Genomic DNA, 27,874 nt, shown 5'->3' with positions numbered 1-27,874 from the left:
TAATACCGCTCAAAGATACATTAAGCAAATATCCCAAAGAATTAAATTGTTTTTCACACAGCGTCCCCTAATCTCAGTTTGGCACTTGGTGGAAGCACTTTTTTCTCTATGCTTGCTAAACAGCTCTGGGTTTGTGTCTCTACTGTGCTTTATTCAAGGAGTAAACTGACAAACTTTTGAATGTGTCAGCACTTTTCACTTTGCAGGATAATTTTTATCCATCAACAAGCAGATATTTTTGACAAAGTAATGGTTGTGTGTTTAATAGAACTTACTTTTAGCAGAAGTAATAGTAACTTTAGGCGTACTAATTCATAAAGACAATGAAGACTGAAACACTCATTCAGATTCAGTGTCACCTGTTATTTCTGAGTCAGTCCTCCATTTTGGTTCTACCAATGGAGGATTGACTTGCAGCTAAAATCAGTACTTGCACTGGGAACTTATCTGTAGGAATATTTCTTTTGTTACTTTGTCTAGTTATTTCTCAGTGCCTGATAAGACAAACTGCATCTTCTTTTCCAAAATCTTGAAGATGTTTACTAGAAGCGTTAGTATTATCTTTTAACACAGAAGGATAATAAAACAGTAATACTGTCTATCAACAGATTCACCCAGTACCAGTACCAGTTAGTGGTTTGTAATGATGTTGGCCACTCTTCGGGTGAGACTGTTACTGCGGTGACCATGGCTGGAGTACCCCTTCACCTTCCGTCTCTGTCTGCCCACGCGATCAATCACACTGCCATACAAGTCAGTTGGACACAACCATGTAAGATTGCCCACTCTTAAACACACACACACACACACACACACACACACACACACACACACACACACACACACACACACACACACACACACAGTCAAACACACATACACTCAGGCACACACTGTCCGACAAAGGTCTTTTTTTCATAAAAGCTTGAAACTCTGTTATGCACAAAGTCAGAAGAATAAACTCACACACACATAAGGTGCACAAACAGGCAAATACTTTCATGGCATGATGTTGTATGAACATTGTGTTGTCACTTGACGACTATCACAAAGTGAAAGCAGAGATTCAAAATGGTGTTTTTGTCTTGACTGTTGCCTCACTTGTCTCACTTTCTCTTCATGTCTTTCTCAGCTTTGCAAGACCTGCAGGGAGAAGTGGAATCTTACTTTCTCACAGTAGAGTCTCCCCCACCAAGAGTGATTTTGGCTTTAGGACCTGAGATCGAGTCCACAGTGATAAGTGACCTTTGGCCCAGCACCACATATATGATGTCACTACAGGTGTCCAACGGAGCCCATAATACCACTAAAACAATAGTTAATGTTACCACTGCAGATGGAGGTACGTGTGTATTTGATTGTAAGTTTTCACAGACTAATATATGTGTCATTGGTGCACCTCTGTGAGGGTGTGATTGTGTGCATATGAACTACGCATAACCCACATGCGCCATGTGCAGTACGTCAATCCAGTGCATCCAAGAGAGGTCTCTGGGTAAACATACATTTCTCTGCAACTGTGTGTTTCACAGGAGATGTTAAACACATCATGTACTGAGGCATGAAATCAATACAAAGTGTGTGTGAGGCAGATTTAAGGTGTTGTAAAATGCTTGTTGGCACCACACGCAGACAGACTGCACACACACTGTCTATACACACAAGCACAAGTATTCTACCTGTCAAGCAAAGGTGGCTGTTTCACTGTCCATTGCAAGTCAAAACTACTATAATTTACAATAGTTACAATGCAATTACTCTGACTTTTCCAAAAAAGTGGGAATAAATTTTGCTTAACTTATTAAACATTCAATACTAAAATAAAATCTTATATTTTATCATAAATACAAAGTCATATATTTCCCTTATGTTCAAATGCAATGCAATGGCGCCATTACAATAGACTTGTTTAATACAGGCAGACATTAGCTGCATAATCTCTTAATATTTATAAAGTGAACAAATGGGACTTCTTATCAGGATGTAAAACTGGAGCCTCAAGAGAGTGTATTAAATGGTATATGAGTATATCAGTTCTTAGATCGACTGGTATTTCCCTTTTCATTCAGGGTCAGCTTTTATTGTCGTTAGCTGCACATGCTTTCCAACTGTCATCACTGCTTTTCTTTCCGTATCCTGTTCAACTCTCAGCCCAGTCTCTGAAGATTCAGGAGTTATCGTTCAAATCACTCTCTGTAATCATGTGTCAGAGGCCACTTACTCTGTCTGTTGTTTTATTTCTGTCTTCAGTTCCCTCTCAGTCCCTCTCTCTTGCCATCTCTCTGTTTCTTTTCTCTGCTCACAGTTCTCTTTCTGTCTCAGTATAATCATATGTCAGAGGCCTCTTTCTTTCTCTCTAATCTGAGCAGTATAATAAAAAGTGCATTAAAAACATTAGAAAATCATTAGGTGCTAAAGGCAAAGCATGGCTCGTTTAACTTAGAGGGCTCTGGAGGTAATTTCATTATTTTACAGCTATAAGAGTGCACACACACACACACACACACACACACACACACACACACACACACACACACACACACACACACACACCAAGGAGGCCTAATATATTTTAACTAATGCAGCTCAACCCTACCAACCATCCTAACATGGCCTGCAATCTATAGGGCAATGCTAACATCAGGACTAATTGGCAAGAAAAATGTGCGCGCGTCTGTGTGTGTATTAGTGAAAGAGGCTCAGTGCTCAGTATTGCGTTGATAATGCCATCCTGCAGTAAATGAAATGTAGAGCAGTAGGTTGGGTTTGGGTAAGTGCATTGGAAGCAAATGAATTGGGTTAACTTCTCGTACCTGAGTGCATTTTCACTTAGAATAATAGATGGAGTCTGTATGATTACCCTTCTCGCACACACCACAAAACACAGCTAAATTAACAATGTTCTCTTTGATTTTTGTTCTCTCCCTCTGTCTCTGCTTCTTTCACTTATTATCACATACTTGTTTTCATTTCCTTGACTCCCATTGTAATTCACTCCTTCGTTTTGTCTTGCTATATGTAACTCATTTGCAGGTTACCATGTTACATTCATCATTGTAGCAGTTTTGGTTGAGTATCAGTGTCCTCTGTCGATGTGCTGGAAGAGAATTCCTTAGAAGAGTGAACTAAGGGAATTGCAGGAACTAAGGGAATTAGATGGAAGAGACGGTGAAAGAGAGGGAGAAAATATAATAACACAGAAAGAGACGATCTCAAAGAAAAATTCACTGTTACCACTGAGAAAAAGAGCGGAAGTGAGCTGATCGAACAGAATATAGTATTCTCAGTGAAAATACGCTCAGCTAAGAGAAGTTAAGCCAATTCATTTGCAGCCAATGCACTTGCCTAAACCCAGCCTAATGCTTTACATTTCATTTACTGCTGGATAGCATTATCTAAGCAATTTGGCACACACAAACACACTGGTGGTCTCCCTCCATTACTAATATACAGTCACAGTTGTCCTGTCTTACATGAACACAAACAAACTTTCTCTGTCTCCGTCCTGCTGTATATGTAACCTCACTGTCTATATCACTCTTTTTCTGTCTCTCTCACACACATCTCTTGAGTGAGGCATGATTAAACTTGTTTGATTCCTAAAAAGTTTATTATTATGTGTTTTTATACATTCCTTTCAGTACTAAAATAACTTTCAAAGATGGTTGTATGAAAATTAATAATGTTAATATTTGAAAATATTTGAAAAAAATATATACGTATGCACAAATTGAGAATTGTACATATCTCTTTGAAGTATCATTAATTCATACTGGTTCACACATAGTTTTTACATAACTGTTTTACGAGCCTGGTCTGATGATTGCTAAGGCACAACTGTTTTAGGACATTTTAAAGTTTTAGTGGTTTAATTTTTGTGTAAAAAATTTACAAGCACTGCAGAAGCAGTCATCAAATGAATGTGGTGTAAAAATGTGCTTTGGGAAATCGTAATACCAGTGGCCTCTTGCTGCTTTATTCTTTCACAGATGCTATGAAAGATGTGTGTTTCAAGATGACCATGTTTCAAATGTTGTTCTTCAGAAATCAGACAAATTTTGACTCTGTTTTCTTGTGTGCCACACTCAGCACCAGAGGGGATGTCGGCCCCAGAGCTGGTTCCAGTAAACAGCAGCACAGCACGTGTTCTCTGGGTCCCACCTTTTCGACCCAACGGAGCCGTTACTGGTTACAACATCTATGTTAATGATCGTTTCCATGGCAATGTAGACAACAGCTCAGGGTCATACCTGCTGGGGAACCTACTGCCTTTTACTGTCTACGACGTACAGGTAGACACACAAACAAAAGCAGACATGCAAACATAGACATGCAGATACGTGCTTTATGATTTTTTGTTTGGTGTGATGGATGTATATTTCAGGTGGAGGTGTGCACAGTGTATGCATGTGTTCGGAGCAACGTTACCAAAACAACTACTGTGGAGGACCTTCCTGCTGACTTCCACACGCCGCATGCACAAGTAATCAGTCCCAGGTAATACAGAAGTAGAGTACAATTATTACAATAAAAATTATTGACCATGTACAGTAACTTTAGTGTTTAGTGTAATGAAGCCATCAGGTCGAGATACCCTCAGTTCCTTATATTCCCAGCCCTGACCTCGTTGAGGCCGTAAGCAAAATTCTGCTAAGGGATCCTCCTGCCTTACCTGTGAGCATTTAAACCATTTCCCATTGCTACACAGTCAGACACCTGACACCTCAGTGCTCCCATTACAGTCCTTCCTCCTTCAAAACCATTTGGTACATCTGCCTATCTAAAAACAAGCTGAACAGCATATATAAACAACCAATATTTACTGTGTAAAATATTTTATATAGAATGTTAGCATATTAACATTAAGATGAATAAGTACTTGTGGAAAAGAAAAGACCATAAAACCATAAAAGTTTTTGCTCTGCTGCCAATTAGTCCAGTTTTCTCAATATCACACAAGAGTTGTAACTAAATCTTGTGAGACTAGATAATCATTGTCTTATTGTTTTAAAATTATGTTCACCTGTGAGGAGTGCCATCATACACACTGTGTATGGCAGGAAAGCATGAGATCCATTTCATGCGGGCAAATACTGTATGGACACTTGAATTGTAGACAGCTGTCCTGTACTGATATTGCTGTTTTAGTCAACAGACACATGGTTTGGGTTACAAGCAGCTATGTTATGTATGCTGCAGGGACATATATGCTACCATTCAGAAGTTTGAGGTCATCCAGACAATCTCATGTTTTCCATGAAAACTCACACATTTATTCATGTGCCAACATAATTGCACAAGGGTTTTCTAACCATCAATTAGCGTTTCAGTACCATTAGCTATCACAATGTAGATTAGAACACAGGAGCGATGGTTGATGAAAATGTTCCTCTGTACCCCATGTAGCTATTCCATTAAAAATCAGCCTTTTCCAGCTAGAATAGTCATTTACCACATTAATAATGTCTAGACTGTTTCTGATTAGTTTAATTTAATTGTATCTTCATTGAAAAAAAACTGCTTTTCTTTTAAAAATAAGGACATTTCTAAGTGGCTCCAAACTTGTGAAAGGTAGTGTGTCCACGTCTTCGTTGATTCCAGCTTGTCTAAAACACATGAGCTCTGACTGGAGGCCATGAAGCGTCGCAGAAGTCCTTGTCATTGTGGCCCACTGCTAGCTAAACTTCCACAGTGCTCTCTGCTTGCCAGCATGGAACTTCATGTAGTCCAAAGGACTGCCTTCTTGTGTCCCTACAGTACTAAACAGTACAGTAAGAGGCTCTACCTGGTGGATTAACTGTAAGTTTTCTGGGAAAAGGATGCCAGAGTGTGACTTGGTATCAGCAGACACAAAATATTAAATGGCTCAAATTGGATCGGGGACAGAATACTTCACTGAGGCTTCCATAACTGTGTGACCATATTTCACACTTGGTAGGATACTGTAGTAGTGACGCTTATCTTGGGTGCCTATCTTGAAACTGCGATGATTGAATAGATCTTCTGCCAGGTTGAAGATGTCTGTAAAGCACCCACATTTTTGAATTTGTAGCTTCTTTACAACATTCATATGTGAAGCATTGTCTGCTGTCTTGTCTAGAACTTAGTGTTTTGTCTGAATCAGCTTTATTGACCAAGCATGTGAACATAAACAAGGAATGAGATTTTTTTTCTGTGTGTTTTTCAGTAAACCTACACACTTAAACATCTTCACTATAGATATAATGTAAATCGGAATAGACATGGATAGAAACTACATCTTGAATCATTGGCAAATGCATACAACCAGAGGGCGATAATTCTACTATTTAAAGTCAATTAATGACATTTAACATGCTGGGCTTCTTATAGATGACCCAAATCGCAATGTTGCAAATTTACAGTTCAGTGCTGATTTATGGCTTATTTTCTGTCTAGGAGACTGTGGAAGTTGTAACTCTGTGTGTTACTCCGCAGGTCTTTCCCTTGCCAAAGATGTCAGAGATAGAAAAGATGAAAATCAATACTGTGAAGTGTATAAAGATACACACACCCTGACACTGTAACTCAACTTTGTCAGGCATTAACCATGCATGAATGCATGTGTGTGCTTGAAAGTTTGTGTGCGACTGTGTGAATACAATTGTGTGAAAGGACTGTGAAGGAGAACATACCCCTACCTATCACTTTCACTTTGTTCTTGTCTTGCCTCCACCCCCTCCCCTTTCTCTCTCTGACAGGGTGGTGAGATTAGATTGGTCCCATCCAGGCAAACCCAGTGGGATCATGCTGGGCTATGAGGTTTTAAGACGGACCCTCAGATCATGTGCTGATGGGTCAACAGGGGGCACATCATCCTTGGGGGAAGAGTCAGACGGTGCAGGTGGTTTAAGGTTTAGATGTTTCTACCTGCAGTGTCCTGTGGGTTATGGTGTTTGTGGAACATCCTGCTTCAATCCTGACAAACAGGTGATTATGTTTTAGCCAGTTTCTGTATATGTTTCTGTATTTTTGTCTCTCTTGAATGTGTTTTCTTTATTTTAAGTGTCAGCACTGTAATTTGGATTGTTCTAGAGGAGGGCTGCTTTTTTCTGTTCTTGTTAAGTTAGGAATTACACAGCTTCCTAAGATAACTGTGCAAAGAATGCATTATTGGAATAGATTTGAAGTAAATTACAAAAGTATTTATGTAATAAGCAACCTGCAAAACAAGATACATGTACAAGGTCTCTGCTTCAGCGGTTGATTTGAAGGAGAGAATACACTGTGTCTGTGCATGATGGCTCAGGATATTCATCTTCTCCTAACTTCAGACATACATACACACACACACAAACAAAAAAAGAAAACAAGGAAACCCACAAACAATGCACACATTTCCTTTTCCGAGCACACGTTTTATATGGGATGCATGATCAGCCTCTCAGTGATTAATTTCTCTCAACAGATTAACTTGTCATCTGCATTCACTTCCATCCTTGTGTCATTGAATGCCAGCCAAATTGGCACAGTGAATGGCTGTTATACATATATTCCCACAGTATCCAGTGGCACAGACAATAACAACATTTAAGCTGATATATATAAATATACACATGCATGCCCATTTGCAAGTGGACAAGCTTAAATGGAACACATGCAAACTTGCACTCACGCACTTGGAAAAAAGAAACTTTATATCACAAATGCACAAACCCAGGAACAATAGACAAAGAGAGATTTAATGTTCACACAGCAACATAGAGGAAGTTTCGACAGTGTACATAGGGTTTTCTCTAGAACTGCATTTGTAATGTCCTGAATGAACAGAAAGCAGAATTTCAGTGTTTTCCCCCTATAATAAAGCGTACTGACGGCATATGGGTTACTTAAATGAATGTTGACAAACACACAATAGGGACTGTTTAAAATTAGGAATTTTGGACTTTGTTGGTTAGTTTAATTTCATCAACATAAGGGAACTTTTGCACCTATTACAGAATTCAGGATGATACAGAAAGGGTGTGTGAGTAAAGGTGCCCAGTATTGCAGCGCTTTACCTTTTTTGTCACTTTAGAAGTCATAATGTTACACATTATTCAAGATGAAAGAGACAAAGATAGCTGTGTTTTGATGCTGTGACATATTTAGAGATGGCCTCTTCTTTGTTTCATACAGCCATAACTAATAGTCCCATGCGTTCAACACACACATAAAACTGTAACTGCATGTTTGCATGGATTTTGTTTGCATACTTTAACATTTGTGGGTGCAACTATGTGTCAACCAGGTTTGCTGCAGTGGGCTACTGTACACAGAGAAGCCACATCATCACTGCTGTGATGGAAGTTACTTGAGTTTGAATAATTCCTCCCACCCAGTGTGCTGCAATGGAAAGCTAGTTTCAGCTGTCCCTAACCACCAGTGCTGTGGAGATTACTATGTTCATGTAGAAAACAGTGAGTTTCAAATAATTTTCTATATTTATACTAATATGTGATTTTTTGTGTGTACATTTTGACTTGAGTCGACACTTCTCCATGTTGTTCAAGGGCTTCCTTCATCTGTCCTTGTCTTTGTAGATGAATACTGCTGTCCTGACCACTTGCAGGGCCGGGTCTCTGTGGGGCTGGGTGACAGCTGCTGTGGGGGGGTTCCTTACTCCGTGACAGGCGGCCAGCTCTGCTGTAGTGGGAGCCTCCATGATGGCTATGGGGTCCAATGCTGTGGAGGCCGGATTGTCGATGATACACTGGTGTGTTGCGGTGATGTTGAGAGGGGGGAAGTGCATAAATATACTCCAGGTGAGTGAAGAAACACAGAGGCAGAAACATCAACGACTGTTTGAATTTTTTTTTCAGTAAAAGTGGGAAATTTCAACAATGCAAAAGTGAATTGCATTTTTTACCCAACATTGAACGCACACATGAAAAATTGTGGTGGGCTGCTGAGCCATCTGAATATAAAAGTTTTTTGTTTTCAAAGAAAATCCTTTATTTGAAAGTCCAATCAACATGAGGTAGAACAGTAGTTATTCTGGTGCAAAAATGATTTTGTCAAAGTTAAGTCCCAGGTGATGTCTTAATGGTTATGGGCAAAAGGAGGGTGAGGAAAAAGATAGAAAAAGACAGGAGAACAGAGCAAAAGAAAGGGGTTGAGAGGTAGACACATGGTGCAGGAACGTGGGGTCGTTTCCCTTTCTTCCTCCCCTGCAGTGTCCCAAAGCACCCGGATACCATGGCACAGATGGGACTGTGTGTGTGTGTCTATGTGTGGGTGTCGGTGTATGTGTGTGTGTCATTAGACATCTTTGTCATGGCAGATGATGATGAAACACACTCAGGATGGCACCATTGAGGGCACTGCCAAGCACACAGCAGGAGAAATACACACTCATTCTCTCTCACGCACACACTTTCACACATATAGACGTATTACAGGCACCCACACATATACACACACAGAGTCAACAGGGTGCCCTCGGCAGGGTTCGCTTAGTGTTGAGTGCCAGAGACAGACACGTGGACTCTATTCATCACACATAAACAATGGCCCCATATGGGCAGGCCTATAGTACTCCATTAGCCTATCCACAAACACACTGACACACACACACAAGATCTCTATACTCACAAAGAAATACATGTATGCTGACAAAAAAGTTACTAGTTTTTCTGCAAATCAGCAGAATAACAGTCGATGGATTTCAAATATTTTTTGTTTATCATTTGTCACTCTATTTCTAGCATTTTCCCCCAATGTTAGATCTTTGCAATCATTGTCAATAACGCTGTCTTTTGGACGATTTTTCTATTTTCACTCTATCGAGTAATTCTTGATATGCTTTAAGCAAACTATTCCACTCCTGCCACACCGTGTTGTCTCATCCTTCTTTTCTTCTCCTCTACTATATCCTCTGTTCTCTCTTCCAACTGAGCCGGCTATATGGTCATCCTTCATTTGAGGAGGCCTCCCAAGGAGTGCATATGCTCCACCGCCTCTTCCTCTCCATCTTCCTCTTTTATTCATTTACCATCTCCTCTTCTCCTTTATCGTGTTCTTTTGTCAACTTCTTTTTGTCAACTTGTTTCCCCCACCTCCTCTTGGCCTTCTTCATCTAGCCCCTTGATTTTCTTTTCCTGTCTTACCACGCTTTCTTTCTCCGCTTCCTGCTCTTCCCCCTCACTCCCTTTATGTGCCCCCTTCCTATCCACTCATCAGTCATTAGCGTTAGCTTCCCCATTGAGAACATATGGTATGATGGATCGCAGAGCTAGCGGCGCTAGCAAGGCTAAGGGCCATTTGCCGGGTGCATTGCGCTGTCGGGGAGCCCTGGGGCCGGCTATGCAACCTCGACCCCACACGTCTGTTTCAAGACAGTCACACACACAACATGCACACGGCAACACCTATTATAGGATAGGCTACTTAACCTTGGCACTACTCACTCTCAGTGCTCCCTCTCACTGTGTCCAGGAGTTTGTGTTTTTAATGATGTAGTCAGAGATGTCTTTTTTTTTTTTAAAGAAAAATATAAGGAATCTGAGAAAGAGATGAAAACAAAAAAAATACAAATAAGAAAAGCTACAGAGTACATGTCATTTTTTTGATTATGATACACTGACATTAGTTACATTGTAAGGAATAGATCTAAGTTTAAAAAATACAGGCTATAAACAATTGTAATAAGGCTGCACATTAAATGTAGCTGTTGTAAGAAAGAATGCAAAATAAAAGAGAAATGATGCTGGAAGAAAGGTAAGTGGAAGACAAAAAAATTAAAGAAACAGCAACAAAAAATGTTCAAAATTAAATATGCATAGTTAAACAAAACACTGAAAAACAGGAGTGAAAGATGGTTAAAATGAGTAAGAGAGAAAGAAGAAAAGAACAGAAGAATAGTGAAGAGCTAGATGGAGCAGATTAAAGGAGGAGTGAAGGGTATCCCATTGTGCCCAGCTGATAGACTAGGTTAGGCTGATGTGATTATGGGGTCCCTGAAGTGCGATCTATCACACATTACCGTCCACACTGTCAACAACCATACACACACACTGCAGGGGAACCGCAATGCCAGGAGACAGCCGTCTGGCAACAGATACCCGTACTGGCTTGCGTGCACATGTGCTCACGTGGATAAACACACAAGCGTTCACACACAAACAAAGCAACCACCTTACACATACGCGCACTTTTGCATGAGAACGTGCATGTGTAAACACACAGAATTACATGTTCATGCACACTCTTCCAATAATATGCAACACATGCGCCCACACATGCATACAAGTGCGCTCTAGACTGGACTATTGGATTTGAAATGGGAAAGCACCCAGTGTAAATCAGGTGAAATAGAATCAGGGTCAGAAACTTCACCTCATCCAACCTGTCCCAAAGACACACAAGAAATACACACAAAGCTGAGTCTGTGGACCGTGTTCTTCTAAAATGTGCCTTTGGGTTTAATCTGTTTCCCTTCTCTTTTTGTATAGTGGAAGTTGATTTCATTCCAGGCTGACCACAAGTATTTATACCTACTTGTCTGCATTGCTCTGTAATCAGTGAGACCAAAACTTTTATGAATTCTGGTAAGTTAATTTTGACTGGGCCACTATTATTCCATTATTTCAGTGACTTTAGTTTAAAGCTGCTATGAGTAGGATTTCTGCTTTCCAATGTGGACAGATGGAGACACTGAAGCCGTAGACACCTCTCCTGCACCAGCAGAAATTGTTCTGGTGACAAGATTTTTATATCATGAAATAAAGCCTTTTATAAATCTAAATTGTAACTTTTTTTTTTTACCACCCAGGTGTTTGGAAAGTCTTTTAGATTTTAGGTGCAAATTTCAGGTCCAAAGTCCCTTTTTTTTTTACAGCCTATGTGCCTATCTACTAGTGATGCACAATTTGACTTAAAGTGTGCAGAAACTGTGGAACCTGCAGGTTGAACCCAAGTCAGACAGGAATAGATCAGCTCAATGGAAAATATTATGGTTTGAGACGGGTTGGTTCAAAAAGTGACAGTAGTGGTCTGGCTAAGTTGTAAATTGCCTTGCATAGCCCAACCATTTTCTGTCACTGACACAACACTGTATAGAATAGTCTGGCTGCACCTCATTGTCATTCTGCTACAGGAGAAAAAAAACTATCTGTCCTGTTTGTTCTTTAAATAAAACACAATTGTCTTAAGTGATGCCAAGAAATGGTGACCACTCAAAATAGTGGCAGGGGAATTGCAAGAAGATTTAATTGCTTGGAGGCAAGCACTGTGAGTAAAATTCACTGAAAAGCTTCCTTATTGTGTGTTCAAACCTTCGTCAAAACTTGAAATTTCCAGTGCAGTAGATTACCAGTGGAATTCCAGGCTGTATTTACAGCTATAGAAACTACAGTTGCAGTACTGAGGGAAGGAAGATACTGGGATAAATTGGAATAGTAGAAATAGAAATGACACAGTTATGGCAAAGGTGGTTGCAGGTGCTGTCTTGTTCACGGTGGTTGATTAACCCATGGTTTTGCTGGTTAGCTCTTATAACAGGTTGTAGTTAAAACTTTGACCCGTGCATCGGTACTATTTATATAGATTGTGTCTTGGGTTGTGAGCCTTTTCAAAATACTTCAGATTTCACTGTATTACTGTGACTGATATTGGGTTAAATCTGTATAGCCAACATGTGACTTCTTTCAAACCTACCTGGTCAAGTACTACCTTCAGTAAATGCCATCAGTAGCAACCAGCCTAACTGCTGCTCTGTCCAGTTTTGTCTTTGGTGTATTATCGTGATGGGCTGTAATCCTTTCCTCAGTGTCCCCGGTTGTTACAAAATAACACAAAGTCTCTGTGCTAAATCATTCCCTTCCAAATCTCCTGGTTTGTTTAAACAGCTTTCATTTCACTTTCAAGTAGATTAAATACTGTTTGTTTTTGGACAAGCGAGCCTTCTTTTTCTTGCAGCATTTCCTCCTGTGCTGCAGGTTGAAGACCAACTTTTAAGCTCTTCATTTGCTCCTCTTTTCTTCTCTGTCTGAGTTTGCATGTAAGATGTTTAGCTAAGACTTAGGTGAGATTAGATGGTGTTTAAGGAACGTGTGTGGTGTCTTTGGCCTCCCGTTGCTTCCTGACTCTCCCCACCTCACTGTGCGCTCCACTAATCATTTCCCCTTTACACTTTTTTCTTTATAGTGTTCAGTTTTTTAACTCTTCCATCTGCCCTTCAACCCCACCGATCCCATCTCTCACTGTGGGTGCTACCATAAATGCCCTCCCCACCTCTCTTTTTCCTGAAAGTGAGTGAATCTTAAAAATGTCTTCATTTCTTTAACTCCTTCCCTTACTCCCACCCTCTGTCCCAGCCCAGCAGGCCCCATCCAAATGTTCAAGGACAAATCTGAATATCCCTTTTCACCGTTTAAGTGTTAAAAGCCTGGCGGTGCCGGGGTGTTATCTTAACGCGCCTTGCCGTGCCATCATCAGAGCGCGTGATGAAAATGGCTGTGATGATGCTAAAAGAAAAAAAGAGGAGGGGGAGAAAAAGTAATAATCAAATATGTTTTTCAAGGGCACAGTGACCATTTGCTGGAGGGAAATTATCCCAGTAGTTAAGCTAGCTCACTCTGAGCCTGGTGGAGTTGTGAGTGTGGATGCGTTTGTGTGTATAAGTGTGTGTAAATGTGCATGGTGTATTACTTGAACTTACTGCATGCATCCTTCACTTTCTTTATGTGGTTTTCTGTTTCTGTATGTGTCTGAACGTGTTTGCATTTTACATTTGTCTTTATGCAGAAAGAAATCTATCCTTTGCATGTCCTTGTTTCCGCCAAAAGATTCTCATCAGTTTGTGAGTGTGTATTTCTCTCTGTTTGTGTGTGTTTATCATTGCCAAAAGCCCCTCATCAATGATGGGTAGCAAATGGCCAACAGTAGTGGATTCCAAACAGCAGCGTCTGGCTGCTTTAGAAGATCGAGTGCTCTCTGAACACAGGAAGACATTTCTCTCTCTGTTAATGTATTTATGATGATGGCTTTTCTATTAGGTTTACTTTAATGACTGGCAAGAATAAAACCAGAGGCTGTCAGAAGATGAGCACAGTCTGTGTGTGTGTGTGTGTGTGTGTGTGTGTGTGTGTGTGTGTGTGTGTGTGTGTGTGTGTGTGTGTGTGTGTGTGTGTGTGTGTGTGTGTGTGTGTGTGTGTGTGGTGTGTGTGTGTGTGTTCTTGTACTTGCTACATGGTGAGTACCATTTTCTGCATTTAACTATCAAAGTGAGGACATTTTTACAAAGTGAGGACATTTTGGCTGGTCCTCACTTTGAAACAGCCATGTTTGAGGGTGAAGACTTGTTTTTAGAGAACAGGTATGAATTGAGGTTTGGTTAGGGTTAGGGTAAGGATTAGGGTTAGGCAATCAGTTGTGATGGTTAAGGTTAGGGTAAGGCTCTAGGAAATGCATTACGCCTATGGATGTCCTCACTAAGATAGAAGTACAAACGTGTGTGTGTGTGTGTGTGTGTGTGTGTGTGTGTGTGTGTGTGTGTACTTGTTTCTGCTATACCGGTGGGGACTTTGACCTGACTATTTGCTATAAAGGTGGGGACTTGTCTTACGGTGGGGACCTAAAATGAGGTCCCCACGGGTGGCAACACCGTTTTCTTGGCCATATTGTTGTTAATAAAAAATGTAAAAGTGCAAAAACGTTTGTTTAGGGTTAGGCATTGATTTGGTGATGGTTAAGGTTAGGGTAAGGGTTAGGAGTTAGATATGAATGGGAGTCAATGGTAAGTCCCCACCGGTATAGAAAAACAAACACACACACACACACGCACGCACGCATGCACGCACGCGCGCGCGCGTGTGTATGCAAATTTTATTTGTATTTGTTATTCTGTTTGTGTTTGTTAAACATTGTCATTTTATTAAAAGTTCACATTTAAATACATAACTTCCATGTATGGACAGAGACCAAATTAGGCAGTGTGCACAAGAACACATAAATGTGTTTGACACTCACTAAAACTCACTAAAGGCTTTTATTCTAATTCAGCTGCTATTCTCTTACCACAGTTGCTAACAGTTGTAGTTAACCCCAGTGTTGGGCAAGCTACTTGGAAACTGTAATGAGCTAAGCTACCAGCTACTCAGTGTTAAATCAAGCTTCACTACACTGAAGCTATGACCCACAGAAATGTAGCAAGCTAAGCTACAGCAATATGGCCAAAGTAGCTTAATACATTCAAGTTACTTTTTTTTTCTTACCAAAAAATTTCAGGGACTAATGAAGTCAGTCAAACGGAGACAAGAAAATGCTGACTTATTTATTATTAAACCATCATTTTTGTTCTCAGTGCTCCAAAGTTAGTAAGTTGATACACTGAGGAATATGTGGAGCTATATTTAAAATGAATCAACCTTTTTACATTAGAAATCATTGTTCTGATTTTCTTTTTAGTTTGTATTGCAGACATAATGTATCTGATAATTAAGTTGCAGTAGCTTATATTAACACACCACTTACATTGGAGGGTATAATAGGTTACATTTGATATCATTTCCATATAAAGTAAGCAATATTATAGTAAGACAATTTTATACATAATTTGGGTATTCACATTGGGTATTAAATCAAGTTTTATTTCTTAAGTCTAATATCTATGTAAAATCATTCAATGCTTTCCCAAAGTGCTGTATCCACTACTACTTAACTCAATTTTGGTCTTGAGTGTAAGATTAAGATATTTAATCATTTATGCCATCACTTTTGTTACCCTTTCTGTTATTTTTTTCAGCCATTTGCTCATTAGTGTTAACAGTAATACTGAAGAAGACAGATTTTGGTTTTACTGTTACCTCGTTTTCTCCCATACCTCCCATAATTAAACTGATATGTATCAGTTTAATTATTTAATCCCCCAATTTATACACATTTACACACTGCCACCACAACCTTACGCTTAATTTAATTAATTTACTGCCACGCGAATTTTAGATGTTGAAAAGTAGCTCGTTTGTGTGTGCATCTTATACTGCAGTTGACATGTGGTGGTTAGCTAACTGCTGCTGGTTGTGCATATTCGGTAGTCACCTGTATATGGGTTCTCAGATTTGTATTTGACGTCTTTGAAGTTGACAGAAACTTCGCATTGGGTTGGCACAGTTGGTATCTGAAAACAACTTTTCTCCGTTTTTTCACAAAAACTCAAAAACTGAAGCGAGCGTGTGTGTGTGTGTGGATCCAGTGGAAGGGATTGTTGAATGACGACATCAACAGTTCCTCCGCTTCTATTGGTCGACACAGACATGTCGGCGTTTGGAGAGGATGTCACTGTCTGATCCTTAAAAGTGTGAGATGAGACTGCAGCAGAGCAGAAAGCTCCGCTTCAAGCAGTTCAACATTAATCATTTTTAATGTAGCTTTTTGCGTTCGCTACCGCGCTACATGACCAAAAGATTAGCTAAGCTGTTGAAACGTTTTTTGATTTTGTAAACAACGACGCTACCACGTCGTTACAGAAAAATGTAGTTAAACTACTAACGACGCTATTTGTAGTGACGTTACTGCCCAACACTGGTTACCCCTTATACATGTGTGCCATGTGTCTGTCAAGGCTATAAGACAACGGAGCCCATTTCTGCATCTAAAACTGCCTCAGATAAACTTGAAAGCCTTTGAGTTAAACCACTCAATAATATTGATAATTCCCAATATACAGTACAAATCAAACGTTTTTGAACGCCACAATTTTTCAATTTTTTTTATTTATTCAAGTATTTCAAGTCCAATGAATAGCTTGAAATGGTATAAAGGTAAGTGGTGAACTGCCAGAGGTTTTAAAAAATGTAAGGTTTACCTAGATGGATTAACAACTTAAAGCTGTTCTGCAGCAATGGAGGTTGATCAAACCTTGAAAGTTGGTGCTGCCAAATCCTGCAGGTGTCCCAACTTTTCTTGATTACTTACAACCCCCTCTGTCTGTATAAAAGTAGTATTGAAACACACTGTGGCACCATACTCTCGAGCATTATTTGAACAGTATTGTACCGCAGAAAGTAGTGTGTTACTATTAAAATTGCAAGGAAAAAGCAACCAGTGAACTCAGTGTGTGTCACTGCTTTGTGGAAATACTCTCTTTTGAATTCTGACAACAAATACTAAGCAATATGATTTGCCTTTCCATCATCTGTAGCCTTCTGCTAAAAGTTGAAGTTGAATTCATAAGCTACTTTCTCTGACACTCAATAGAAAAGAAGTAATTCATTTTGCTGGAGATTTATCAAAGACTTGAAAGTATTTAGATATTCATAAAGATACTGGACCTTTACTTGCTAGTCAACACTTGTTTTGAACACTGGTGGCACGTAGGGCTTTTGCTCACAGACTCCCTGATCACATTGATGGCAGTGATAGACAAGAAAAGCACTCAGAGAGCGCAGACCTCCGCCAAGGATATTGACATTCTCACAGAGAGGAAAACAGGAAACCCATGCAGTAAAGGATCATGAGCTGGAATTGAACCTGTGTCTCTGACACAGTTCTGTTTACGAATCACCTTCTTAACCAGTTGAGCTATCTGGACACCTTGCTCCAATTTGTTGGACGACATACTAACCTATGATGTTTTTTTGTCATATTTTGTACCACATAATAAAACAAACTAAAAAATTCAAAGTGATCCAGAATCCAGGATCCTTTCCGGATTGCCACCAAAATTAAATCAGCTCTTCCTCTTACCATAGTCTACATCCCCTCAAAATGTCATCTGAATCTGCCTAGGCGTATTTGAGTTATCTTGCTAACGGACGGACGAACAGACGGACACACAAACGCTGAGTGTCACATAACCTCCTTGGCGGAGGTAATAACCTGAAGCAGATGTAGCATGAGTCATTGTGACGTCAGCTACAATGTCTCTGACAGGGTTCAGGGCAGAATTGGTGGATTGGATTGGCAAAGGAATGTTGTATTACCTGAGAGTGGAACTTGCATGCTCTGGAATCTACTGTACAACATGTTGTGCTCAGTAGATGATATAATAGTCTCTATAAAAAATGAAAATGTTTCTTTGGAAATGAGAAAAAAAATCACCAGCTTTATTTATCTATCTATCTATCTATCTTATTTTGGATATTCCCCCAAAAAGCACACAAAGCATTCCATTCTTGTATTTCGTTATTTTAGCACATGTGTGCATAATACAAGACCTTATGTTCTTTGTTTACTTACTTGCTCACTTCTGAAATAGTTTTGCCTGTTTTATCACTTTGTGAACTCTTTTAATCCTTGTCTTTTTCACTTTCCTTTTCTTTATCTCAGTCACTCTCTGTCATCTCTCTCTCTTTCCTGTATCTCACAAACACTTTAAACACACATGAACATCTGCTTGCTGTGTCTCACTCTTTAGTGAATCCCAGTTGGGTGGTGAAAATATAACTGCTACCAAAGCATTTACTTAAACTCAGCACACACACACACACACACACACACACACACACACATACACACACTTATACAAACACTCTGGACACATACATGTTAAGACGCACACAATGTCATATGCATGACCAGCTGGTAATTTTGCTGAGATTTTAAAAAAAAAAAAAAAAAACAAGATATCAGAAAGACAAGAGGCCAACTAGTCAGCTGGGAAAAGAGTAGTTGTGTGTGTGTGTGTGTGTGTGTGTGTGTGTGTGTGTGTGTGTGTGTGTGGTGTGTGTGTGTGTGTGTGTGTGTGTGTGTGTGTGTGTGTGTGTGTGTGTGTGTGTGTGTGTGTGTCTCTTTGATTATGTGTGTGCTTGATGCCCCAACATCAGCATGTGTGTGTCCACAGGGGAACACTATGCACTGTGTGAGAAAGTCAATCCATAGTGATTTCATCTCTCGACATGGCATATAGTCTGGCCCCTCTGGAGCACAAAGTGCACATGCACGTACGCACACATACAGACACACACACATACACACACTAGCACATGTGCAGACACACATGTGCACTCACCCCTTCCTGAAATGAGTGTGTGTGCAGAATCACTAGTGGGATTTGAAGCTGATGCCATTTATTTTGAGTTTGATGAGAGCTAATGTTGTTTTCTTTCTTTCAACAGTCTTTCCCTGTCAGTATATCTAGAAACAGGATAGAAAGGGGCTCCATACTTAATGAAAATCACTCGGTGGTTTTTGAGGGAAATATTTTGTCATATTCCCAACATCGTATAACATTTGTAATCCAGTAGACATTGGAGCGACTGCAGCATCTCACACTTTTTATATGCAGGGCAAAGCCTGCAAGGATGGGAAGGCTAACATACCTGCTGCTAATTTCTTGCTAAGGAATTTCAAATACAGCAGTCTTCGGATTACATTCAGTAGATCATTGAAAGATTTCAGAAAAAAATTCCAAAAACCACCTAGTTAAGGGCATGACCAGATGGTCATAAATCCAAAGCCTGAACCCAGCCACCAAACTCCCCAATCCAACTAAGCATCCACTGGATGCCCTGATACAAGCCTGTGGGCTGTGGGGTGAGTCAAAGGATCTGCTGCCATTGTGCTGGTGCCCATAGACGCTGACAGTACGAGACACCCCAAGAGTTCCCATGTCAATGCTCTGACAGTTCAGAGGTGTTTTGATGGCTTGAGGGATAGCTACACAAAGTTAGGCATGTAGTTTTAATGTTGTGGTGTAAAGCGTTCATTTGTATGCAGATGTTTTTGTTGTCTTTATGATGCAACTGTTATTTATTTTAGCAGATCAAAATGACACCAAAAACCTATTTCAAATCTATTTTTTGCATTTCTGATGTAATTTCTTGAAACCGGTTTTTAGAAATCAGTGATACACTAAAATCTTCCAAAGCATTGTTTGTTAATAAGTAAACCCATATATGTCAATGAAACCTGCTTCAGTATGAGTATGTGCTGCTATACATAAACACAAAACTATGTATTTGTGCACTTACTGTGCACTTCGTGCCAAACCCCTTGTAATATATTCAGGTATTTAAAAGTGTTTGGTTTGTTTAAAGTTGTGGAGGGGTTTTGGTCTCCTAGAGAGCACGGATAACCCTAATCCACAACACACATTTTTATCAGTACTTCATTGGCAGGGCTAAATATTTACTTATCATTAAGTGGAATGACTGAAACCCTAATAATAATTCACGTTGTCTAAGCACCTTGTGTTGACGCGGCGCTCCCGACGCTATTAACGAATGTATGCAAATCCTGCGTAAATCTGAAGATTAGGGCTGAAGCATTCTGTGATGCAAGAGAGAAAACAAGAGGTGTGTGATAAAATGCCGTCAACACATACACACACACAGCTTATAGAGAGGAAGAGAAAATAGGAGTGTGTGTTGCGAAATGTTAACACAAATGTACAGGCATGTCACACACACCCATACACAGATAACGCTTACAAAGACAGGGATTGGATTTCTGCTGAATGCATGATAATACACTAGTGAAGTTTAGGTGCAGAACAGTAAACAATGTAAACCCATGATCTGCAAGCATGCAGGGAGAAACAACGAGAGTAAAAGCAGAAGGAAAGCAGGACAAGAGGGAGATGGAAACAAGATGAAGACGTGAAGAAGATGTGAAGAAAAGAGGCTGAGAGAGATTCAGGTAGATATATGGTGAAAGTAGAAATGTAGGAATGTAGCAGAGGGATGTAGGGCTTCTATTTGCAAACCAAGCATATGTGCAGTATACTCATCTATTTTCACCTATTTTCAAGGGAATGCATATGATAATCAAAAGAGTATAAGATGATGAGTTGGATGAGTGAAAGGACATGAATAAGCTGAAAAAGGTAGACGAATACAGACAGTTGTAGAGGTGGACAGGTATATAGATTGTTATGGAAGTTGGGGATGCAGGAAAAAGAATGATCAGAGGAAGAGCTGATGGAGGGTGGGGACGAGGCAAGAGATCAATCTCGCAAGTGATGAAGTTGTCATTTTTTGGTCAGAAAAAGTATGAGAGAGCTGTTTGAACAGAGCCTTGTTAGATGATGGAGAGAGAGACAACTGGATGTCTAGAGAGTAGATGGAAGGGAGGCAAATGAGTGAAAATTGTGAGTTGTGGAGGGCCTGGTGTCCGGATGGAAGAGAGGAGTAGAGGTGAGGATGCTGAGAGGACGAGGGGTGAGTGGAGAGAAGCTATTTTGGAAAAGTGTTGAGCTGTTTATTTGCGCGTCATTGAAGCTGAAGTAAGGCGCTGGGGGAATTGGCCACCAAGCCCCCGCTCCGCAACAGCTGCCGCTGCTAAGTGAGTTACTAGCCGTCAGACTGCCTTTATGTCACACAATCACACACACATGCGTTTTCCTGTCATACGGTGCCTATGATGGATGCGTTGAGGATATAATGCACTGCAACAGTACAGTAGAAAATATGTGCCATTCTCCACTTTTGGCCTTTAAGTGAAATGATTGCTTAAATTAACAGCATTTAGTGTGCTCGAAGTGTGAATGCTGATTAGAGTGTTAAACAATAAGTTATTTATCACTCCACAACTAGCTGCAGCCCCATTAAAGGCTCAGGCCACAATACAAAGCAGTGACTTAGTGTTTAATGTCTGCTGTCAAATAAAATGGGCATCACAGCTGGGGGTAGATTGTGCCACAGATCAGCATGTCATCAACTGTTAGGATACATTTGTTAAATACCTCATAAAATATAGATTGTTTTTACAATAAACTAAATCACAAAAGACTGGCTCTATCTTTAATATTCCAGTCTGTGGTTTAAAATGAGAAGTTTTTACTGTTGGAGTTTCTCATTAAAAGGATATTTTTCATCTTTCCATCGTTGCAGTTGTTATATTTTAGTTGAGTTGTGATGTGCTGTGCTCATTTGTATTTCTAATACATCCTCACAGCAGGGAGTTGCTGAGTCAGTATTATAGCAGGACAATGTTGTACCCTTAATCCAATGCAAGGCCAAAGCCTGTCAGTCGCCACCCTGAACCAAGCTAAGTGATTAAAGTAACCAGATTGGTTCAACTTGTCACTAGGAGGGCCACTAGAGAAAAGGTCATGTGTTTACCCGACTTTACTTCACCCTCCTCGGCTTTCATCAGTGTTGTATTGTCTGTGTTGGAGCTGCTACCCATTTTGTTAAACCCTCACCAGATGATCAGCAGCGTTTGCTGATTTTTTTATGATTAGTACCAATCAGCCACAGTATTAAAGCAAATCCTTGGGGTCCTGTGGGTGTGAAGTGGAGCCTCCATGGATCAGGATCTGGTACATCCCATGGTTGCGTGTTCAAAAATGTGATGTAGAGAGTTTGGAGGCTGGTTCAACACTGTGGACGCTTGGTTGTGTTCCTCGAGTCATTCCTGAGCCAGTCTTGCAGAATGACGGGGCTCATTCTCCTGCTGCTTTGGACATTGTCATCTATTGGGAGTGTGGGCTGGCCGGTGCCATTGTCTAGGGGCATGGTGTCAAAGTAGCATCCACATGAATGCCAAGACTCAAGGTTTCCCAGCAGAACATTGCATTGTAATGAGATTATTAATGTAATACACTTAAACTATCAGTGGTTTTAATGTTGTGACTTCAGTGTATGGAAACCAAGTGGAATCAAATCAGTTTGTACTGTACTAAAAATGCAGGTGAGGGGCACCCCAGTGGCATATATAGGGGTGCAAATATGAATTTGAACATCTAGCTTTTGTTCCCTCAGTGCCCACCACCACTACTCCTGTTTGAACTCCCTAGGTTGTATTTTTTCTGGAAAAATATCTAAGCATCTGAAACTTGTAACTGACATTGAAAAGCAGTTTTTGTTGACAAAATTCCAATTCCATTAAAAACACTTAATAGAGTTGTACAACTGTAGCATTTTAAGTATTCACCTTTTCTAACCATAATCTTTTTATATGTTCTCTACACTAAACCTCATTTTATCTGTCAGGAATTTTTACTTTACATCTGCAGGCACTACAGCAGCAGTTTTAATTTGTCAATCATTAAAAGCAACTCAGGTTATTTGAATTTGAAATGTGAAGCAGTAGAGAACGTGAAGAAACATACTTGAAATTTGATATTCAGCTAGAAAACATTTACAGGCAAATGGAGTGATAGCATGTATTTTAAATGTCACCTTGCTGCTGAAGGTGAAGTGGTGGCAGACAGACATCACCTATCACTGTCAGAAATGGCAGCTCTCAGAAAAACACACTTCCTTTCCCCTTGCATTCCTTCAACGGCATAGCCTTAATATTACTGCTGAGAGATGAATACAGGAGAGGAAAGGAGGTGTGCATCGGGAGGAGGGGAAGGAGGGAGAGAAGAGGATAGGTGGATGTATATACGAGTTGATAAGAAAAGATGCACAATAATATTCAGAGCAGCTTAATACAGTTCCTGTGCAGATCGGAAAATATGGATTGAAGAGAGGAGGAAAGGGGAGTTCAGGAAGTGTAGATGAGCAAAAGCCCAGCACAGCATTGCCTGAATATTTTTAAAATATGGAGAGATGAAAGGGATTGAGGAAGTTAGAAAGATTTTGGAGGGAGGAGGACAAGAGAAAAGACAGAAAGAGCTTAGAGGGTATAAGGTAGGAAAGAGGCAGAACAGTAGGATTAGAAGTATAAAAAATACCCTGTTTGAGAGTGGATAAGCAGATGATGAGGAACAGAAGAGAGATGCTAATATCTGCTGTAATTGAGAGAGACTTGATTTCAGGCATTCTGACTGATGTGATCTAAAAACATAAAGAAAATAATGACATGAAAGAGGTGGTTCCAGAGGCCCAGCTGAAGCTTGGAAGTGTGGGAAGACCTGAGATATTTATAATGTGGGGAATAAGGTGCAGTATCATTCAGTGTCTCCTAATGAGCTATTTGACATGCATGCATAAATGCAGTTTGATAAACCAATATAATTTTCAAATCGTATTTTTCAATAACTTGTTTAGCAGCTAAATTTATTGCAAGGTAAAATTTCAAAGAGTGAAAACAGGTTAATTGGAGACTTTTAAAAAACAGAGTTGTCAGATTTAGTCCAAAGTGAGAAGAGTTCCTTAACTAATGTCCTAATTCAGTAACATCAAACTTTAAAAAACATATAAAACAGTAATATGCTGTGTTTTCTGTTGTAGATTTTGTCTGCTGTGGTCTGGAGTATATAAACTCTTCAACCTCTCTTTGCTGTGTGAGCAATGATGGATATCCCACAATGCACCCTGCTGGCAACGCCACAGTGACACTACAGTGCTGTGGGTCAAAGGTCATACACCAAGAAGAGGAATGCTGCAACGGGATTGGCTACGATCCCCGACGACATGTGTGTGCTGACCGACCCACACCTGGTCTCTTCATACAGGTGTGTGTTTATGTGAGACTGTGTGTGTGTGTGTGTGTGTGTGTGTGTGTGTGTGTGTGTGTGTGTGTGTGTGTGTGTGTGTGTGTGTGTGTGTGTGTGTGTGTGTGTGTGTGTGTGTGTGTGTGTGTGTGTGTGTGTGAGTGTGTGAGAGTGTGTGCTTGCATTTTCATCCAAATGTTTCTCAGACTAATGAGAAAATCTCAGTTGTCTGTTTTAGGTTTCAAAAAATAAGTGACATGAAAAAATTATATATTAATATATTATATCCATAATTAAAAATAAAATGTTGGCAATTGTCTACTGTAGATGTTAAATTTACAAGCAAATCCGACAAGAATTTCAACGATGCAAGCTGGTCTGAAAGAAGATGACCTGATGCGCATAATAAAGCAGAAACAGAGTGGGGAAAAAATTAATGCAAGTTAGAAGCTGGATTCAGATGTCCAGTAAATGTTGTCACATTGGCTAAAATGGCAGAGCCTATTGGCTCCAGCAGCCCTGTGGACATGAGGGGCTTGATAGAATCTCTCAGTTTCTCTGCTAAACTCGCTCTCATTGTCACATCAGGAGTTGGGGACTGGGCCATCTTCCATTTATCAACTGGGGTCATGTGGCGTTTGTGTGTTTCTAAGTCAGCAGGAGATGGCACATGCATGAACACATACACACACACAAACAGGGACAAAGGGTAGGAACTCTCATTAGCTCTAATGACGTTATTAAGGACCGTGTATACCACACACATACATACACACAACACATAATTCATATGTATTTTCAAAAAATACATAAGTAGCTACATTCTGCATGTACATGTGTATAGGATTAGAGAACTTCTGTAAGATAAATTTCTGTGCTAGTTGTCTAGCTAATCACTCACAAAAAGAGAATAAGCATTTTAAATAACTTAATTTTACTCATCCTTGTTTTGCCTCATTCTCCTCTGATTCTGCTGTTTACTGCTCTGGTATGATTATACCTTCCACCTTCCCTCCTTTTCTTCTCCTTCATCCTTTCTGTCTTTCTCTCTTTCCTCTGTGCAGCACCAGTGTTTAAAGGGTGATGTCTGTCCCATAGCTGCTGCATCTACAGCTTACTGTGGCTCCTGTGACCTTGATCCATCTACGACTGCCTGCACATGGGTGTTGTCTGCACAGCCTGACACACAGTCCACAACGTACTCACCATTTATCAACCCGATGCAGGAAACGGTCACTACAGGCCCCTCTACACATGCAAACAAAAGTAGTAACACTTACAAAATGTTAGATGCATACAGTCACACACACGCTGAGAATGTGCACTTCAAGGGAAGCCTGTGTCCATCACACGAAGAGGCTGTGTACAGCGGAGACGCCAGCATATACACCTATACAGGTAATTGTTCCATGTTTGTTCAAAGGTTGTATTTAAAAGAACTGAAAAGTACCGTTACAGGGAAGGCACCAGATTTTTTTTACTTTAACCGTACTTATTCAGTAATGATCACCTATGCACTGTTCTGCATAACTTTATTTTACCACCTCTTTGAAGGAGATTTACTGTTTTATTGTCTTTGAACCAATATTGAATGTTCAAGAGGCTTTTTGGGGATTTTTGTGGACTACCTGTTCAAGTTTGGCCAACTTCTGATTTTCTCATCACAGCTCATCATTGTAGTCCACCTCAGACATCTAGGCTTGTTTGTATTTTTTGAAAATTAAAGTTTCAGCTCTTATAAGTCGATATGTGAGGCAGGTTAAACCCTGCTCTTTTTTTTCTTTTTCACATCTGTACTTTTTAGTCTCAAGTCATGTAGCATCCGTAAATTCACACTTCAGTTGTGCAGCTTGATAAAACTTTCTTTTAAAATGTGTTGTAGTGCAAATATGATGTCAAAATTCATACGTAATGTCAGCAACATCATCCTTCACCTCATTGAAAGTGTATTTTAGTGTTTTTTGTAGGCCTAATCTAATTGAATTTTGCTTATTTTGGCCATTCATTATGTATTTACATCCCTGCCTTGATGTATAACTGCTGTAAATTAGAGCTCTCACTTTAGTCCTCTGAGACATAGTGAAGAAGAACTAATATAGAATAGCCATCTGTGAAACATGACGTTCATAGAAATTGCGACCCTGCAGAAACCAATTCTGCATTTACTCCAAATGTGGCGGCCGCTATAATCAACGGACTCGCAGACAGATGCCCTTCCACACACACACACACACACACACACACACACACACACACACACACACACACACCAAGACAGCTGCTGCAGTGTACATTAATAGCTGTAACATGGTAACTCTCTCTGTGCTGTACACTTGTGTGTCATTAAAACTTAGTGATGGGCGTTTAAATGCCATTTCAACATTCTCTACTATTTATCAGCCCAAAGGGAGTAAGAGTGTGTGTGTTTGTGTTAGTGGGCGTGTGTGTCGTGATTTTCAGTCTGTCCACACATTATTTATCTGGGTAGTTACGTCTGTTTAATCAAGACTAATTGTGGTTGTGGATGCTGTGTGTGTGTGTGTGTGTGTGTGTGTGTGTGTGTGTGTGTGTGTGTGTGTGTGTGTGTGTGTGTGTGTGTGTGTGTGTGTGTGTGTGTGTGTGTGTGTGTGTGTGTGTGTGTGTGTGTGTGTATGGGTGGCGGCGTGCTCATAATGACACGTGTTTTGTGTGTTTGTGTTCAGTTATTACTATTTCAGTGCCCCTCTGAAGTGAATGTAGTTCTGTGTATGTGTTTCAATTACTTTGTGTGAGTTTGTGTAGCATGGGGCGGTTAGGATAAGAGTTTCTAGGCGATGCTGTGACACCATCTGGGCAGAGGCACATAAAGCTGTCGCCACCCACCATACACCAGATGTTTCTCATGCACACATACACACACATACACAAACACACTCGCACTCACATACAGAGTATCATGCTATACTTTTCAGGGGGAAAAAACTGATGTAGCTCACACCCAGATACCTCCGCATGTGGACTGGCTGTGGTGGTATTAACTGCATTGTCTACACACAGTTTTATGTATAATATTTATTAATCAAACACAGAGATTCTATTTTTAGCATGTGTCTATACAAACATGCTCAGTGTTTTATTTACATCTGTGTGTCACTGTGGGGGTTTTGCTACTTCAGTTATCACAGTAGTAAAGACAAGAGTCCCAGACTGACTGTTATAACATGGTCTCATTTACAGCAGCAGTCCCTTTACACTCCTAAAAATAATACACATATGTGTGCAAGTACATCTGTATGTATAAATGCAGTTGTATGTGTATCGCACCAGAAGGGCTGTAACAACCTGTCTGTCAGAAGGCTTCAGTCATGGCATGACGTTTACAATGTTGCGCTAGTGATGATGTATACATTTGTTACATCTTCATGTAGCTTACATTTGAACCACAGCTCCCAGTCTTACTGCAAGGATGGAACTATTATTATTTATACTACGCAAAAAACAAAAAGTTTTTTTTAAAGATTTTATGGCGCAAATCTATCAGAATTATTTAGCTACATACTGTCTTTAGATTTGTAACGTGTGTATGCTCTAAGAAGTGAACGTTATAAATGTCTTATTTAAAAATCTTCC

At 40.0% G+C, this 27,874-nt stretch overlaps 1 protein-coding gene across 1 annotated transcript in view; it reads left to right on the top strand.

Moving 5' to 3' along the window:
• The window catches only part of ush2a (Usher syndrome 2A (autosomal recessive, mild)), a 215,554-nt gene that overhangs the window by 132,022 nt on the left and 55,658 nt on the right, over positions 1 to 27,874 (top strand). Inside the window, exons 56-64 of the mRNA XM_051939571.1 lie at positions 609 to 772; positions 1,133 to 1,342; positions 4,090 to 4,292; positions 4,385 to 4,497; positions 6,720 to 6,948; positions 8,249 to 8,417; positions 8,541 to 8,762; positions 24,063 to 24,286; positions 25,330 to 25,663. Coding sequence (XP_051795531.1) covers positions 609 to 772; positions 1,133 to 1,342; positions 4,090 to 4,292; positions 4,385 to 4,497; positions 6,720 to 6,948; positions 8,249 to 8,417; positions 8,541 to 8,762; positions 24,063 to 24,286; positions 25,330 to 25,663 — 1,868 coding nt within the window. The remainder of the gene's footprint in view (positions 1 to 608; positions 773 to 1,132; positions 1,343 to 4,089; positions 4,293 to 4,384; positions 4,498 to 6,719; positions 6,949 to 8,248; positions 8,418 to 8,540; positions 8,763 to 24,062; positions 24,287 to 25,329; positions 25,664 to 27,874) is intronic.

Source organism: Acanthochromis polyacanthus, chromosome 2 (assembly GCF_021347895.1).
Source record: "Acanthochromis polyacanthus isolate Apoly-LR-REF ecotype Palm Island chromosome 2, KAUST_Apoly_ChrSc, whole genome shotgun sequence".
NCBI lineage: Eukaryota > Metazoa > Chordata > Actinopteri > Pomacentridae > Acanthochromis > Acanthochromis polyacanthus.
This window is presented reverse-complemented; position numbering and strand designations above follow the sequence as displayed.